We start from the raw sequence: 18530 nt of genomic DNA on the forward strand, positions 1-18530 counted from the left end.
TTTTTAGTGTCGGGTAACATCTGAGGAGAGAACTTCCATGGCATTTCTCAGCCAAAGCCTGGCGAGGTCAGCGATGTCATCTGAATGCCAGAGTTGCTGGTTCTGGATTTAGCGTGGACACCAGAGTCTCAGAAGGCTGCAAACCTTTAGCGATGCTTATGTTCACTTTGCAGACATTGCTTTATTTGGTTGTTGTAGCATGATGTTTTCATAAATATTCCCCCTAAAAACAAAACTAGTACCATGAAAGGAGAAGCGGGGAAAATCACGTTATGTACCAATCTGTTGCAGCTAGAAGTAAAAGCAGCTGGATTTTCCTCAGTCGTGAACTGTGTAATTCTTCCTGGATGCCCTTATGCTGCAAAAGGGATAAGTGATTGGCAGTAACCTAGGAGTCCCTTTTGATTTCAGGCTTTGCTCAGTTTGATAATGCTGCATATGTGTTTCAGTTAATGGCTTGTAGCTCCAAGGCAGCCTTATCTTGCTCTCTAAAACAGAAAATTAATAAACCCAACTAGCTGCCTTAAAGAGCCTTGCCTGTGAAGCTGGTGAGCTGTGATGTGGGAGGTAATGAAACCTAAACAGACTCTTAACTCTGACATCTCTTGTAACTTCTAGATCCCGATCGCATTATTGAGAAGGCATCCCACTCTGGCATGATCAACCCAAGCCGTCAGTGGCAGACCTTGAAACATAATGCAGGAGCTGCCCACTTCGAGTATCAGATCCGTGTGACCTGTGCAGAACATTACTATGGCTTTGGCTGCAACAAGTTTTGTCGACCGAGAGATGACTTCTTCACTCATCATACCTGTGACCAGAATGGCAACAAAACCTGCTTGGAAGGCTGGATGGGACCAGAGTGCAACAAAGGTTTGTGATGAGTGCTCGAGCCCCAGATGATCAGCAGGCTTGGTTAGGATTTGAGTGTGCTGTATCCAGGTTGGAATTCAGTGGTCAGTTTGTGCAGGGATAGTGGGACAGCAGCTCACTCTTTACACAGAGCAGCAGGGGCAGGACTACCTTCTGCCTTGTTTTAATATCTTGGAGAGGTCTGACAAGTACTGGGCACTTAGCAGATGTGTTCTTTCTCTGATTATCCGCATCTTTGCCCTTGGGAAGAAAACCCAGCCCATTGACTTCAATGGGAGTTCTGCCGCTGACTTCAAAAAGGATTTCCCCTTTGGTGCAGAACTTCAAGACAAGCAGGAAGGAGAGACTTGTTTTAGGCCTGACCTGGCAAGTGTAAAGCTTTGGTGTCTGAGGAGTCCCAGGCTGTTTGTTCTACCTGAGATGGTTTGACATGTTTATTAGGGAATGGCAACTTCCTCACTAATTTCAGAAGGAGAAAGCAGGACTCTGAGCAGGAACAGACTGTCAGCATGTCTTGCTGACTGAGTTTACCTGCAGTTTGAATTGATGCCCATCTTAGTATCTTGTCCAGAGATACGGCTCAAAAGTAATTCTGGAGTAGTTTAAAGTTGCTTTGAATTCAATGTAAAGCTGGGGAGAGTGGACCAGTCCACACGCAAAAGACAGGGAAAGGAAGCCTGTAGACTCAGAGTGACTTCACTGAGGAGATATAATTTCTCTTTAATAGAAGCAACATTGAACAGCATTAGGTACTATTCCTCTGTGATGCTAGCTGATGGATTTCCCATCACAGGGAGCCACCTACCTTGGTTTGCCTTCCAGTAGGCTTGATACGAGAAACTTATTAAAACCTTGGATTTAGTAGGATTACAGTGCTGGTTAGAGATTAAAACATTCCCACGAGTGTGAAGATGCAGGAAGCAGGCAGCGTGCTGATACTTCTCTTTCTTTGTCTTAACAGCCATTTGTCGTCAGGGATGTAGCCCCAAGCATGGTTCTTGCACAATTCCAGGAGAGTGCAGGTAAATGCCCCCTCTCCCTCCTTGTTTCCCTCCATCCCCACCAAATAATTGAACAAGTGATGCTAAACACAATAGGACTGGGGAGGGAATGTGGTTTTGGAGTCGTGTTTTTGACCAAGGCACATTATTCATGCTGAGTTGCCCGGAATAAGGGGGGAGCAGGCTTTTAATGGCACTGATAATTTTAAGAAGCTTTTGGTTTGTGAAATGGTGGCACTGGGAGAAGGGGGGGGGGGGGGGTAATGAGATAAATCACGTGAATGCTGCCTAATGAGCACTAACTAATTGTTTCTGCATAAATAGTGCATATGTTTTGTGGGTACTTTTTCCCCCCACAAGCCTGGTTAATAGGCTTTTTCAACTACAAGCTTGAAATACAGTGTGGCTTTTCTCTCCCCTTCTCCCTTTCAGTCTTTTCCCCCTCCCTCCTTCCCACCCCCTGGTTTCTTCCATCAGTAGGCAAAAGTCAAGCATTCTTTAGAATGGGATTAGTTAAATCTCTCGGTTCCTTTACCATTGTGAGCCAGGCTCTGAGTGCTGAGAGGTTAATAGCTGGGATGAAATCTTGTCAGTAGGCTCTGATGAATGCCGAATTTTGCTCCCATGCTTTGAAGTCCATTCTGTCCTGGCAAGGATACAATGAAAAGCAGAATTTATCCATAACCCAGCAATTAGATATTTGGCATACAGCGTATTTATACAGCACAGGGAAATGTGTTGTTCCCTCCCTTACAAATAGGGGGTTAATGGATATTAAACGTGACAATTCCCATCAACAAACAGCTTGTAAGTTGCTGTGTGTAACCCTTTATCATACCTGTTTACAGGTGATAAGGAAGTGAGGGCTTCTGAGGTTATAAGATACTGATGCTGCGTAGGAAGGGTTAAAAATGAAGCTTGGGAATTCAGGGATAAAACTCACAAATCTGAAGGAACAGAAAGCAATTTTTCTGCCTGACAAACATATTGGTGGATTCTCTGTTGCTGGAAACTTTTGCTTGAAGGGGACTGCTTTTCCTTCTGGATAAGCTATAGTTCAAACAAGGACCAGGTCTGGGGTGACTGACACACTGTAAGAAATCAGCCTAAATAGACACAGTGGTTCATTCTTTCTCTGTCCCTGTGTTCTGTGGTTCAAAACCAAAACACAAAGTCATGCAGGAATGTTCTGAAAGGAAGGTGGGAAGTAACTTCATCCTCTGCAGGAGATGTTGCAAAGTGCAAGTCAAGCCACAGGATGGATGGGGCCGTTTTGTAGGTTGTGCAGTGATTTCAGTGTGTAGCAGTGCTGATACAAGCTGCTTCACCCTCAGAAGACCAGATCTAAAGCTTTTTTTAATTAGAAAAGGAAAAAAAGCCTCCCAAGGAGTAGGAAGTATTGGGGGGCCAGATGGTGAGAGGATTGTATCAGTCAAGGCTACCAGTGATTTGTGCTTCTGTCATCAGAATAAACATGCCTTGTAGAGGTTGCTGTCTCCTAGTCAGAACAACAGGCTTTGTTTCCAGAGTTTTTTCTTCCCTTTCTCTTTCTAAGTCTCTTGCCTCCCACTCACTGCCCAGACATGCACTAGTGCTCTTATTTACTTAAGGTGCAACTTTCCCACACTTGATTTGCATAGTCTTGAAACAATGCTGTCCTTCTGGTGCTTTCAGATAACTTCTGCTTGCCAAGTTAGACCAATATCTTTAAAGTGAACACAGAAACAAGATTTTATTCTCTTTTAAGTTTTGATGAGTCATATAGCCTGTATGTTATAAATGCAACAGAGGTTAAAAATAACATCCCAGCAGAAACTGCTCTGGGTTCTGGTACAATAGACAACTTGCAAACATTCCTAAAATATCCTTTTCCCTTTTGGTGCGAGTCACTTTCTTTAATGCAGGCCAGCCAACAAAACCATATTTACTCATGAATCACTACACAAGGAAAGTTAACTTTAAATTTCTCATGAGAAACTGCTGCATACATATTATTAAACGAGAATTATTGCCATGAATCTTATTTCTGGAATGGATATCTAACTCTTTTTCTAATGCCCATAGCCTTTTCCAGCTTTGTTTGTTATGCTTTGAAGCTGATGTTTGAAGAAAGTTGTATCTTTGGCTCTAAAGCTCATGGCTTTTTTTCCTCTGTGTTTTAGGTATATATATATATATATATATATATATATAATTACTTGTTTCTCTTCACACTTGCTTTAAAGAAAACAAGCATTCGTTTGATTTGGCAGAAAGGAGTAAAAGTCTCAGTCTGGATACCTGTTTTTGCAGGGGAGGTCCCTTAGTTCCGCTTGCGTGCAAGCTCACAAGGGAGTAGCTTTGAATGCAACACAAATTAAAAGGGGATGTTCCTGAATTTTGATCTTTGTGCCTTCTTACTGTATTCCCTACACAGAAGGATTTTCCAAGAGCTACCAGAGAGAGGTTGTTTTGCCTGATCTGGGTTTCTTTCATGTTCTTTGCACACACAGACACATAAGTCGGCCTAGTGTTTTTTAACACACGAGCTAATAAGATTTTCCCATTGAGTTTGAATAGGCTGCTATTGAAATAGCTATTAAAGAAAGCACTTTATTAGGATGCAGTTTGTCACCTGAGGTTTCAGAAGGGAAGTCGGACTTACCACTGGCTGTGTGTGATTACCCATTGGAGAGACCCTTCCAGCTTTTTCCCATGAGAAGGAATCAGCAGTGGAATGGTGGGGGGTTTCACAAATAGAAAGCTTAGCTGACTTCTGTGCAGATGAGGTTTGTTTTCATAACTTAGTGACAGCTTAGTGCATAATTGCTGCTGATCAATTACTCTCAGGACCTGTTAATGAAATACAGGACCTCAACAAACCCTGGCTTTTTACTTCCAGCTTGTTTTCCTTGTTTCTATCTTTAGGTTCACTTTAATCTGAAGAATCCTTGGTCTGCTTGGCTAGTGAGAGCTAAATGAAAGCCACAATGAGCTTTCCCTTAAGGGGGCTTTACTTTACAAGAACATCTTTGTTTCAAGTAGGAATTCAGGTAGCTCATTGGTAGCAGCAATACAGGATTTCAATAATAATAATAATCAGTTCTTCTCCAGACATTAAATGAAAAGTTTTTCAGCATTGGATGTGTGTTAGGGATTCCCTGACAAGAAGCCAGCATAAATCAAACTGAAATACACTAAGTACATGCAAAATCCTGGTGGCTGCTGTTCTCTTTCATCTCTTCCTGTGGCCCAGTCCAGTGTTTGCAGTGTACATCTTCCAGTTCAGAATAAGGTTATCTTCTGAGAGAGCAGAGAGCTCCTGGTGCTTTGCTGCTGCCTTGTCAAGGGCTTGGGGCTGGTGTTTATGGTTTTGTTTGTCTTCCTGCAAACCCAGCCCGGCTGAAATGCCTGGAACCTTGTATTCATGGGGACCTCTGCATAACCATTGTTTCCACTGACTTTTTCTTCTCTTCCCCCCCCCCCCCCCTCAGTTTATAAAGCACCCTGTCAAAGTCCAGAGATTGATTTGTAGTGCACACCCACCCTCTCTGCCACATTTGTATGAGGCTCCAAAGGAGGAGTATTGTGCTGAGCGGCCTCATGCTGGTTCTCTCAGAACAGTTATTCTTTTGTCAGGAGGCCAGCAAGAGAGACCTTGGCAAAGCTACCATAATGTTTGTTTACAAGAAACCACCAAACAAACCTCCAATAGCTTCTCCCCTCCCCTCCTCCTGCCCTTCTCCCCCACCACCCTGTCTGTCTTCAAGCTTTGGAGTTCCACACTCGCATCTACACAGGGTGATTCTGACGGGGTTTTGGGTTGTTTCCCTATTCTGACTTTTTTCCCTCTCTTTAAATGAAGGTGTCAGTATGGATGGCAAGGCCAGTACTGTGATAAGTGCATTCCACACCCAGGATGTGTCCATGGCACTTGCATTGAACCATGGCAATGCCTCTGTGAAACCAACTGGGGTGGTCAGCTCTGTGACAAAGGTATGCTAATCTTGCCCATAGCCCAGTGTAATGCTTGTGTTTTAACACTGGCAAACTCAGCATGGAAAGAGTGTGCAGAGACTGAGTGAGTCCACTGGAACGTGGTGTTGGCATTTGGCACTGTTAGCATGTGTCCTTAGCTTCTCCCTGTCCTGCCCTGCAGGATGTGTGTGGTTGTATTGTGTAAAGGCTCTGGAGTAATGGAACAAAGCACGCATGCGCTGATGTTTCTGCTGCTTTTCAGCCATGGTTTTAATGCTCCTCACTTCTTGCAGATCTGAACTACTGCGGAACCCACCCACCCTGTTTGAATGGGGGAACCTGCAGCAACACTGGCCCTGATAAATACCAGTGTTCCTGCCCTGAGGGCTACTCGGGACAGAACTGTGAGATTGGTAAGTGTGTGATGTTGCCACTTGGTAGTTAATCCTCACTAGCTTTTAGTGGCTGGTTTTGGATATACTTTATGAAGTTGGGAAAAGCTCCTTTTCTGGTGTTAAGATGTCAGGGCTGGCTGCAAAGAGCCAGACTTGCTTGTTCATGCTTCATCATGAACAGCTGGTATCTCTGAACATCAACCTTCTGCTTACCGGCAGGATCAGTGCAAGTACCTTGCCTGGCTCTGACTCAAACAGGTGTAAGTCAGTGTGGTGATGAATTCAGCATGGAAGATGCTTCCTGCTGTCGAGTAGCTTTTGATTTGAGGTTCTCACAGCAGCAGTGATGGTGTGTCCAGAGGGAGGGAGCAGGGGGTGCCTTGTGGTCACTGCTATACACTCTAAATGCTGTGTTTCTGTCCCGGTGCAGCGGAGCACGCCTGCCTCTCTGACCCTTGTCACAACGGAGGAAGCTGCTTAGAGACGTCTCTGGGATTTGAATGTGTGTGTGCACCTGGCTGGGCTGGACCAACTTGCACTGATAGTAAGTGCTTTGAAAATAGCATCAAAAATGTCCTGCTCTGCTGGTTCACACCAGTCTCTCTGATCCCTGATAAACTTAACCTTTCCCAGCTTTAGTGCTGGTTCTTGGCATCCATTTATACCACTGTGCACTCTCTTCTCCTTTGCTTATGCCAAGGTTTTTGTTAAACACCAGGGGAAAGAACAGTCAATGGCTTCTTGAAAGAAGCAGAACACTGAATTTTTGTAGCATGCTGGCAAGCTGCTTAAAATACTGTTTAGAGAGGTTTGCTGCACAAGAATACAACTGCCACTTGCCAAAGGACCGCAGGTGTATGCTTCTTCCCCTGTGCTTTGAATCCCCCTTCACACTGCTGTGAAATAACGGGAGGCTTTTGCTGAAATCAGAGTAGATGTAGAAATCGGAGTAGGCACAGAGTCTCAGCCTCTCTTTACTCTGCTTTACAGATATTGATGATTGTTCTCCAAATCCCTGTGGCCATGGAGGAACTTGCCAGGATCTAGTTGATGGATTTAAGTGTATTTGCCCACCTCAGTGGACTGGCAAAACGTGCCAGCTAGGTGAGAACTGCTCTTCTCTTCATCCAGTGTTGCTCTGCGGGGAGATAAATGCAAAAGGGATCATAGTTGGGCAGACAGAGGGGGGCTGTGTCCTTTGCATTAGGCAATGGTTTATGGTTTTGGAGCCTATGGAAGTATTCTGGCACATGGAGAATATTGTCAGTGTTTGCAGGACTGGGGTCTAGACCACTCTGAGTGGTTTCCTTCTGTTGTCATTTTGATGTATGCTGGCAGTTGGAGGAAATGGTTAACTAAGGCAGAGAGACATACTATAAACCACAAATGAACTGAAGTGGGGAGGGTGCATGTGTATGCCTTCCAGTCCCACCCCCACATGGATTTTGTCCTTTAGCCTGTGAGAAAGTTGCTGTATCTCTTCAGCCATGTCAACTCCTCCAGACCAAGGAGTTCACAGCTGGGTTCCAAAATGTGAATGATCTCATGAAGAATGAGCTGTCTGCATTCTTCACACAACACACTAATCCCAATGAGCAGGCTGCAGCACTCCTCCTTTGGAATGCTCAGTTGAGATGTATGGGGGGAGAAAGTTGCTCTTAATGAGTGGCTGGGTGTAATTATCAAATAATTAGCATAGCCTATGTGTTCTAATTGCAGAGAAATTGAAGGAGACTTCAGAGGCTGATGTATGGCTGACTTTTGTTTGTCCATGCTAATCCATGCTGTGTATTAAAAGTTCCCCTTAGATCTGACCAGAGGGCTGATGACTGCTGTGAAAACCAGCTGTAGGCTGTTCTCCCTTCTCCCCCTGCCCTACAAGCCCTGCATTTGACCATCCACCTTGCTTTTCCAGATGCAAATGAATGTGAGGGCAAGCCCTGTGTCAATGCCAACTCCTGCAGGAACCTGATTGGCAGCTACTATTGCGACTGCATTACTGGCTGGTCTGGCCACAACTGTGATATCAGTAAGTGGCTGTATTCTTGGTTTATTAAAGGCCAGTTGTGTGTGTATGTGTTTAAGCCACTGAGTCCTAAGCTCGGATTTAAGCATCAGGCAGAGCCCCAGTGGTTGATGTTTTCAGAAAGGGAGTAGTTGGTGTGGAATGAAAATACACAGCTTTATCAGACTTGTTAGTCCATAACATAGTTATATTCTGATAAAGTGACTAAAACAATGATGTGAAGTTTCACTGCCTTTAGTAGAAGAAGCACGAAAGGTTCCCACCCATTATAATAACCTTATCTCGAGGAAGGCATGCAGGAAACTTGACAAAAGCTTTATCTAGCTGCAGTTTTAGAGAGACTTGAACTCTGTATCTAGAGTAAATATATTTTTTGCCTTCTAACCACAGTAGTTTTATTGCAGATATTAACGACTGTCGTGGACAATGTCAGAATGGAGGATCCTGTCGGGTAAAGCCACTTTGCTTTATTTTGCTTTCCCCAAGACTTGTAACAGTAAAACATTTGAGACTAAACAGCCATAGTGCAGCAAATAGCAATTAGCTGGGATAAACTCATTTCTTTGAGTTGGGGGGAGGACTGTGTCATGCTACAGCGTGTCAGGGTACACACTTAGAGCGGCAAGGGCAAAAATGATATAACTGCAATAAATGACTCATTTTCAGTGCCAGTGTCACCAGTGAATGGGCCGGTTGTTGTGCAGATCACCTGCTGTAAATGTAGATACTCCACATCAAAATGTGGGTTAATTTATCCTGCCTGGAAGTTAAGAATGTAAGGCAGTGCTGGGGGGAAGCAGGGGGAGTGTGTGAGCTTGTGTGTGTATTATTTCCCACTTAAAAAAACCTCTTGCCTTGTTTGGACATAGTAAGAGCATTTTTGTTTGTTCATTATGGACTGTCAGGGGGGGAGTTGTGGTTTGGGGGTTATTGTTTTCTTTAATAAGAATATATCAAGAGGGAGGAAAAAGCCTTAACTCTAAACTTTTGTGTTCCTTCTTCCCAGGACTTGGTTAATGGTTATCGGTGTATCTGTTCACCTGGCTATGCAGGAGATCACTGTGAGAAAGACATCAATGAATGTGCAAGTAACCCTTGCATGAATGGGGGTCACTGCCAGGATGAAATCAATGGATTCCAATGTCTGTGTCCCGCTGGTTTCTCAGGAAACCTCTGTCAGGTAAGAAGCATGGGTGAAAGGCAGGCCCTCTGCCAGCAGCTTTCCTACCGGCACTCTGGGTCTGTACATTGAATGCCTGGCACTCAGTGAACCATGGGATAAAGTTGTACTTGATATCGCTGTCAGTCTGCCAAGAACATGCTTGATTAATATATATTGGGGGGGGGAATTGAGAAACCCACAAACCCCCTGATGGGTTGCTGGGGATTCCTTTTGAGAAGCAGAGCGCGAGTGTTTGCATGTCAGGTTTTGTTGCACGCTGTTAACTTTCGAGGGGCTGTTTAACATCAAGAGCGTTGCTGTCTGCTGAAATAGTTGCAAGTCGAACTAAACTGTGCATGATGAACAACTCATTGAGGCAGCAGATATAAAGGTCAGATTCCACAATGTCTGCCTGTCCTAGTGAGGGGAGCCGATGATAAAACTTGTTTCTCTCTTCCCTGCCCCCCTTTTTATTTCCCTTTCCTTTCTGTGCCCTGCTTACAGCTGGACATAGATTATTGTGAGCCAAATCCTTGCCAGAATGGTGCCCAGTGCTTCAATCTTGCTATGGACTATTTCTGTAACTGCCCTGAAGATTACGAAGGGAAGAACTGCTCCCACCTGAAAGATCACTGCCGCACAACCCCTTGTGAAGGTTTGTGTCGCCTTGCAGGTGAACAGGAATGACTGGCATTAGCTTCCACCCCTCCTTGGCTGGAGCTGTAATGAAGCTCCAGTGGTATACTTGCTGGAGTAGCTCTTGCATAAAGAGGCTGAATTTTGCCCTGTGCCTTATGCTGCTCTTTGTGTGAGATGAGTAATACTAGCTTTCACATAGGCAGTATGATAAATACGGGCTATTTGAAAGGCAATGTTACATCAGTGTGCACAGAAAACACGTGCAGCAAATAGCCTGCTTTGCTGAATTTATTCAGGCCACGGACGTGGTCCAGCAGTTGTCATATAAGATGCTGTGATTATTTTATGCAGCAACAGTTGGAGCAGTCATTTTAAAGCAGCAGGCATATTTGGCAGTGTTAGGTTTACAGTTGGACACAATGATCTTAAAGGTCTTTTCCAACCCAAATGATTCCATGATATGTATGTCTCTTAAATATCCATCACTGGAAATGAAACTGTTGCCCTGAGCTTAAGAAGTCAGGTAGGGTGGCCAATCCTCACCCAGCTCTCTGTTTTCTGCAGTGATTGACAGCTGCACGGTGGCGGTAGCTTCTAACAGCACACCAGAAGGGGTTCGTTACATCTCTTCGAACGTCTGTGGTCCTCACGGGAAGTGCAAGAGCCAAGCAGGTGGAAAATTCACCTGTGAATGCAACAAAGGATTCACCGGCACCTACTGTCACGAGAGTAAGAGCTGACAAGAGAATTTATCTTGTGGGAAAGAGATTCCGTCCTTTCCTCCCAGGCTGCTTGATGGTTTCTTGTAGCACCGTGAACCTTGGAACTGCTTTAAGTTTTCATATCCCGCTTGGGCGAGGCAGATTGGAATTTGCTGGGCCTTGGGGAAAGTTCACAGTAATGAACCTTCTGGCCTTGAATTGTGTGTTTTTAAAAGCCTTAGGTATACAAGGGCTGAGGTAGTTAATGGTGGGGTTTAACATCGATTGTGAGGACTCCTGGGTTTGCTTTTGGGTTTAGCAGTAATTGTTGAGTGACAGGCTCATCGCTTTGTGCAGTTTTTCACCTATTTCTCATCGTGCTTGTAACCCTTCCTGTCAAGGGTCTTAGCCAAGTAGTCTGCAAGATGATGATGACTTCTGGTGCCTGCTCTTCTAATCTGATTTTTCCTTCTGTTTTGTTTTCTCCTCCAAACTGTTGCAGATATTAATGACTGCGAGAGCAACCCCTGTAAAAATGGTGGCACTTGTATCGATGGCATCAACTCCTACAAGTGTATTTGTAGTGATGGATGGGAAGGAACGTATTGTGAAACAAGTAAGTTACCATTCTTCAGCACACAGAAAGATCTGGAAAAACATCAGGAAGGGAATGGCTGGTATTGTCTTTAGGATGAGAGTGACCAATACCAGTTTGGCATGATCTCTGCTTCAGAGGCCGTGGAGAAGAAGGTGTCCTCTTTTTCCACCAAGTCCTAGGCTTCTGTATTGGAGCTAAACTGGAGTTCTGGGAGCAGAACCTTTCTCTCTAATTTTTTCTGCTCTGCCCTTTGGATAACTGAGTAATAAAGCCTTAGCATTACACCATTCCCAAAACAGCAGGTGCTGTCTGCATATACCATACTTATACCCTGTCAGTCTCTGGAACAGAAGAGGAGTGAGCTCTCAGCTCCTATCCTGTGGCTGGTAGGATAGTTTATGTAATTGGCCTTTTCACTTCTCGTTTAGTGAAACAAGATGACAAATAGAATGAAAACAAACTGGAGGGTTGTGGCTGGAATATTCTTCATCTCTGTGACAGCACTTAAAGCTTTTACAATACAGACTTAAGTACTTAATCCGTGAGTGAAACAGAGGCCAACGTTAGGGATGGGGCAGGCATCAAGTGCTTGTCAATTCTGTAAACACGGCTTAGCTCGTTTTCTCTTCTTAACATATCTAGATATTAATGACTGCAGTAAAAACCCTTGCCACAATGGAGGAACTTGCCGAGACTTGGTCAACGACTTCTTCTGTGAATGTAAAAATGGGTGGAAAGGAAAAACCTGCCACTCCCGTAAGTTCAGCGTTTCCAAAACATAGCATGCGTGCTCTGTTGAGGCCGCTTCAACTTACTGCGTTGCATTAAAAAAGCACCGGCATTGAGGGTAGTTCGGGTTCTCTACAGGTGACAGCCAGTGCGATGAGGCAACATGCAACAACGGAGGAACGTGTTACGACGAGGGGGACACCTTCAAGTGCATGTGTCCTGCAGGATGGGAAGGAGCCACTTGTAACATAGGTAAATACCCTCCGTAATCACCAGGAAGCAGATGCAGCATGAAATCTGTGACCTCAGTTCTTCCTCTTGGCTCGGTTTCGACGCCTTCCCAACAGCTCAGGGGCCAATCTTGTTTCTGTTACAGCGAGGAACAGCAGCTGCCTGCCAAACCCCTGTCATAACGGTGGTACCTGCGTAGTCAGCGGGGAGTCTTTCACTTGTGTCTGCAAGGAGGGCTGGGAAGGACCCACGTGTACTCAGAGTAAGTTGTCTCTGCTTGAACTCTTCCAGAGTGTTGCGTGATGAGAACATTAGCTCATCCTGTCGCCCTTGGAGTCAAGATTGAAACCAGAAGGGGAAGCTTGTTTGATGTAGGCTTTAGCATCACCTGAATCTTTGTTTTTAATGACTTTATGTGATAGAGCCTTGACCTGGGCATGAGAAAGTTGCAAATGAGCTAAGTGGAGACAGATGTTGTCTTGTTTTCTCCTGCATTCTTCTTCTAAGAGCAGCTCTGTCTGCTTCCACTTTTTTCCTCCCCCTTCCCATTAGATTCTTTACAAGGATCTCTTCCTGTGTACATGTGTTCCGCAATGTAGTTAACAAATTTTGTGGTAGAAGCCTGGAATCAATTTAGTAGAGAATTTCAGCATATTTTTGTTAAAGTTGAGCTAAGTGTAACTTGGGTATGAGGGGAAGTTTGATAATTCTTTACTGACAGTACTGTTGTTTTAGCCAAAGTCTGCATATTTAAGTTGTCTGTCTTTGCTTTGCAGACACAAATGACTGCAGCCCTCACCCTTGGTAAGTTTCATGTGTTTCTCTTTCATCCTTTGCCTTTATTTTGGTTTTGAATTTTAGATTCTCTTTACCTGTAGCAGGTTTTTAACTTGCATCATGGCTTTTCTTTAGTTATAACAGTGGCACTTGTGTGGATGGAGACAACTGGTACCGCTGTGAGTGTGCTCCAGGCTTCGCCGGTCCTGACTGCAGGATCAGTAAGTGTTTCAGTGGCACGCTGCCTTTGGGTTTGTCTCACTTCCATGTTGTTGCGAGACAATCATCTTAATTGAGTTAAGTGGTAGATCAGATTAAGGATAGATGTCTCTTGCATCCATACCTGGAGCTGTAGCAGATGTGGGGAGGGCAGGAATGGCCCTGAAAATGAAGGATGTCATGAAGTCTGTTCAGCTGGAGCTGAAACCCCTTGGTTCAGCTGAGTGGGCAAAACGCCCTTCAGCACACTCTTCCCAGTCAAGAGCGTGTTTGTGTGGTGTAGGTTTCTGCTTGAGGTGAAAGTGTGCCAGCCAAAAACCTTGTCAATTAATAATCCACCTACGAGCCCCGAGGTGATGTGTGCACTTCCCTGTAATTTAATAATAATTACAGGTAGGAGGACACTAACACTTTTCTTTAATAACAGCCATGGAAATGGAAGTTTTGGAGTAAAAATGCAACTGGAAAGGGGTTTGACACTGTCTTCCCTTGGAGAATGTAGCAGGGGAGCAAAACTGGAGTCATGTCAGAGGAGAGGAAGTGTGTTTGTGTGAGAAGGAATGTGTCCTTGCCCTTGAAAAGCTTAAGTAGCCATAGGGGTCAGGTTTTGATCTTCGTTAGTCCCACACAGCAGGAACTTCAAAGAAGTTGCTCTGGGCTTATACTGGTGCTGAGAATAAGCATCGATCGCCAAGCAGACCTAGAAAAGGAACACAAAGCTCCAGCAGGAAAGCCTCTTGTATGGTTTTCTGACAAAATAAGGGATATTATAGAGTAACCTTTATTTCCTCTCCTTCCTTCTGCAGATATCAATGAATGCCAGTCTTCCCCCTGTGCCTTTGGAGCTACATGTGTAGATGAAATCAACGGCTTCCGTTGCATTTGCCCACCGGGTCGTAGCGGTGTGGCATGCCAAGAAGGTACTTGTGGTGTCGTATCTGGTCCTTGTAGTGAGTCCTCTGTAACTGCATGTTAACAGTCTGTGGTTGTATGGGGGTTGTGAGGGGTGCTCTTTGCTGTTTTCAAGCAAGTGTGTGTCTGTATTGAGTAAGTAAACTTAGTGATATGATTAATTTAGAAAGGTGTTCTTCCACTTTTTTCCCTATTTTGAGTCTATAATCCTGTTCCATCTCTCTTCAGTCACAGGAAGGCCTTGCCTTACCAGTGTTCGGGTGATGCCAGATGGGGCCAAGTGGGAGGATGACTGCAATACCTGTCAGTGTCTGAATGGAAAGGTCACGTGCTCCAAGGTACGGCTGTGCTGTGGTTTGGATTGTGAATCCTCCGAAACAGGATGACAGACAACATGAAGACAAAATGGAGGAATGTGGTGGGATACTCTTCACGTCTGTCCTGTAACCAGTGGTTATTTATCAGCATTTATTCTCTTCCAGGTTTGGTGTGGTCCTCGACCTTGTGTCCTGCATGCCAAAGGCCATAATGAATGCCCAGCTGGACACGCTTGTGTTCCTGTCCGAGAAGACCACTGCTTTACTCACCCTTGCGCTGCAGTGGGTGAATGCTGGCCTTCAAACCAACAACCGGTGAAGACCAAATGCAATTCTGATTCTTACTACCAAGACAACTGTGCCAACATCACCTTCACCTTTAATAAAGAAATGATGGCACCAGTAAGTAGCAGAACATAAAAGAACAGCAAAAGCTGGCTTGGAGGCAATTCTACCTCCTCTTCCCTTGAGAACTCTTACTTCAGGGCAGAAACAGAAACATAAATCTACTATCTGTGTGTTCATGTGCATAAAAACCCCCACCACCTCTTTTGCATCCTCCAGGGACTTACCACAGAGCACATTTGCAGTGAATTGAGGAATCTGAATATTCTGAAGAATGTTTCTGTTGAATATTCCATCTATATTACCTGTGAGCCTTCGCACTTGGCAAATAATGAAATACATGTTGCTATTGTAAGTATTCCTGGAATATCTTTAAATGCCTTAGTAGTTAATTGCTTGGCTATGTGTGCAACATGTGGATCTCGTAAAAATCCTAATTCCTGGCTTTGTCAGCTCTTCTTGTGGTTTAGTTTCCATCCCAGTTCCCTGTAGGAACAGGGAAGAAATCCTGGTTATATGTGCATACCTGAAAGCTACATCTGGTGGCAACTGTAGTAGGGGTAGAAAAACATGTTTCTGTTACGTTCCCTTGAGAGCTGCTTTTGGGAGTTCTTTAGCTCTTTAAGGATGGGGACAGAAATTCTGCATTATTAGTTCCTGCCCCCAGCTTTTGGTTTGTTTCTGGTTTGCTTTTGAAGTATTCAAAGTGCCAAGAGCCGTAAGTGATTGTGAAAGCTTATAAATAGCAGATTACCCATCCATCTGATCTGGCATTTGGTATTAATTGTATGGCTTCTTCTGTAGTCTGCAGAAGATATAGGGGAAGATGAAAACCCCATCAAAGACATCACAGATAAGATCATCGACCTTGTCAGTAAGCGCGATGGTAACAACACGCTCATCGCGGCAGTGGCGGAGGTCAGAGTACAGCGGCGACCAGTTAAAAACAAAACAGGTGAGCTTCTCCTCCAAACCCTCTGCGTGTGCCATGGCCAGAGCAGCCTTCCACAGCAGGGGAAGCTTTCCTCACCTTTTGGATCTGTAGCAAGTCTGAGACCCTCAGCCTCTGGCTCTGCTAACGGGGAACACAGTAAGGAGGCTTTGTGCTGGAGTCTTGCTACTTCAAAAACTGAGTTCTGAAACTGCTTTAACCCAGTGGCCTGATGTTGAAAGGACTGCTACTCCTCTGTGCGTGTCAGTAAGGCAGAAAGCAGCAGCTGGTTGGCTCTGGAAGCCCCCTGTCGCAGTTGGTCACTATCAGAGGTGTCTGTTTCTAGCTTCCCACACAGTGCTAGGCACATAACAGGCACCTTACCAGTAGCCACCAGTGAGACAGGAATGGTTGTAGCAGGAGCTGTTCCCTGGGAGATGTGGCAGGGTGATGTAGTGATGCCTGGCTCTGTGTGTATGAGGAGAACATTTCCCGTGAGGTCTACCAGGCAGCACTCTTGAGTTCCAGACTTGGTTTAAACGCCGTGTGTTCTAAAGGAGATCCTCCTTAGATCTGGAACCCAGTGGAAAAATAAGGCTTAAACCCCAAGATGTGTTTTGTTTGCAGGAAGCCTGGCGGGGAGCGCTTGGTTTGTGGTGGGGTTAACGCTGTCCTGTCTCTTCCAGATTTCTTGGTGCCGCTGCTGAGCTCGGTGCTGACAGTAGCCTGGATCTGCTGCCTGGTGACTGTTTTCTATTGGTGCATTCGGAAGCGCCGAAAGCAGAGCAGCCACACTCACACAGCGTCTGACGACAACACTACCAACAACGTGAGGGAGCAGCTCAACCAGATCAAGAACCCCATTGAGAAACACGGAGCAAACACTGTCCCCATCAAAGACTATGAAAACAAAAACTCTAAAATCGCCAAAATAAGGACACACAACTCCGAGGTGGAGGAAGACGACATGGACAAACACCAGCAGAAGGCCCGCTTTGCCAAGCAGCCAGCGTACACTTTGGTAGACAGAGATGAAAAGCCCCCCAACAGCACCCCCACCAAACACCCGAACTGGACAAACAAACAGGACAACAGAGACTTGGAAAGTGCACAAAGCCTCAATCGGATGGAGTACATTGTATAGCAGACGGTGGGGTGCTGCCATGCAGGGCCTTTAAGTATCACTAGAAAGGCACTCAAGAGCTTGTAGTTCTTAAACTGTTGTGTAATATTTGAGTCTGAGGCTATTATTTACTTAGAATCCCTGTGTTAATTTAAGTTTTGACAAGCTGGCTTACACTGGCAATGATAGTTGCTGTGGTTGGCTGGAATACCAAGTGCTGCATTTCACATCTATGCAAAACTAGTCAAAAGTGCCCTCGCGGAAATTCAGCTGCAGCTGATGCATCACGGAAACGTTTCCCAAGGTATCACAGAGCCTTAACTACTCCTCCTTCCTCTTCATTTGTTATTTTTCTTTTTCCTGCCAGATTTATACAGTTCCTTGCGAATGAATACATTTTATTTATATTTATTGAATTTGAGGTTTTTGTATATTGGTTTTATGGTTGACGTACAACTAGTTCTGTATTTGAAAGTGCCTTTGCAGCTCGGAACCACAGCAACTATCACAAATAAGTTTATTATTTATTTTTTTATTGTATTTTTGTTGGGGGCGGGGTGGGGGGAACTTGTCAGCAGTTGCTGGTAAATGAAGAATTTAAAGAGGAAAATGTGTCAAAAATAGAAGTTTGTATAGATCTGTAAATAATTCTTTTTTTATTAATCACTGTGTATATTTGATTTATTAACTTAATAATCAAGAGCCTTAAAATATCATTCCTTTTTATTTATATGTACGTGTTTAGAGTTGAAGGTTTTTGATAGCATTGTAAGCTTGTGGCTTCTCTATTTCGAATTTATTTCCTTGTTACATGTTGCCTATATGCCAAAACTGAGGTGTTCGAAAATAGGTTATTTTTAATAGGACGGGCTCCCAGGCCTTGACGCTGGTTTTTGTACAATGTCCAACGTTTGACACACCTTCCATAGTATCACTTAAAGACTATTTGTAAGTACTGACTGAGGCAGTTTAGAGAGTTAGACTAGAACATTCTTTCTTTTTGTTTTGCTGCTTTAGACTTGAAACCCGAGTGACAGGCAGATCATCTGCTAAGAAGCAGTTTAAGGGAACAAAACTGAGCTATTACTTTATGTAGAGGAAACGTGAGTGGTTGCATGTACTGAAAGTATCCGATTAGCGTGTGAAGTTGGGAACACAGCAATCTTCTTTTGTAAATTCTAATTCTTTGTTTTTTCTCACCATGAATATGTAATACTGAACCACTTGTAGATTTGACTTTTTTTGTAATCTACTGCATTTAGGGAGTATTCTAATAAGCTAGTTGTTGAATACTTGAACAGTAGAATGTCCAGTAAGATCACTGTGTAGGTTTGCCATAGATTACACTGCCCGCCTTAACAAGTGAGGAAATCAAAGTGCTATTACGATGTTTAAGATCAAAAGGCTTATAAACATAGTCATCTCGGTGGTTAACCATTGAGATCATGAAGATACCTTGTATTGTGATATTAGTGTTATATGAAAATGCATCTTTGATGTGTTGTTCCTGGCAATAAATCTTGAAAAGTAATATTTATTAAATTTTTTGTATGAAAACATGAAAGAGCGTGGAGATTATTGAGCAGGGAGGTGC

General features: G+C 44.2%; 1 protein-coding gene across 1 annotated transcript in view; it reads left to right on the forward strand.

Annotated features, from left to right (window-relative positions):
* The window catches only part of JAG1 (jagged canonical Notch ligand 1), a 37721-nt gene extending 19221 nt beyond the window's left edge, over positions 1-18500 (forward strand). The window contains exons 4-26 of the mRNA XM_061364774.1: positions 619-873; positions 1835-1895; positions 5719-5849; positions 6125-6244; positions 6657-6770; positions 7217-7330; positions 8142-8255; positions 8657-8703; positions 9259-9432; positions 9919-10069; positions 10618-10782; positions 11257-11370; positions 11995-12108; positions 12220-12333; positions 12458-12574; positions 13089-13116; positions 13225-13310; positions 14115-14228; positions 14449-14558; positions 14703-14939; positions 15102-15233; positions 15687-15837; positions 16500-18500. Of these exons, the coding sequence (XP_061220758.1) occupies positions 619-873; positions 1835-1895; positions 5719-5849; positions 6125-6244; positions 6657-6770; positions 7217-7330; positions 8142-8255; positions 8657-8703; positions 9259-9432; positions 9919-10069; positions 10618-10782; positions 11257-11370; positions 11995-12108; positions 12220-12333; positions 12458-12574; positions 13089-13116; positions 13225-13310; positions 14115-14228; positions 14449-14558; positions 14703-14939; positions 15102-15233; positions 15687-15837; positions 16500-16957 (3221 nt within the window). The 3' untranslated portion in view covers positions 16958-18500. The remainder of the gene's footprint in view (positions 1-618; positions 874-1834; positions 1896-5718; positions 5850-6124; positions 6245-6656; positions 6771-7216; positions 7331-8141; positions 8256-8656; positions 8704-9258; positions 9433-9918; positions 10070-10617; positions 10783-11256; positions 11371-11994; positions 12109-12219; positions 12334-12457; positions 12575-13088; positions 13117-13224; positions 13311-14114; positions 14229-14448; positions 14559-14702; positions 14940-15101; positions 15234-15686; positions 15838-16499) is intronic.
* The last annotated feature ends 30 nt before the right edge of the window (positions 18501-18530 follow it).

Source organism: Neopsephotus bourkii, unplaced genomic scaffold, assembly GCF_033783945.1.
Source record: "Neopsephotus bourkii isolate Nb327-2 ecotype Australia unplaced genomic scaffold, CSIRO-AGI_Nbou_v1 NB_1250, whole genome shotgun sequence".
Lineage (NCBI taxonomy): Eukaryota > Metazoa > Chordata > Aves > Psittaciformes > Psittacidae > Neopsephotus > Neopsephotus bourkii.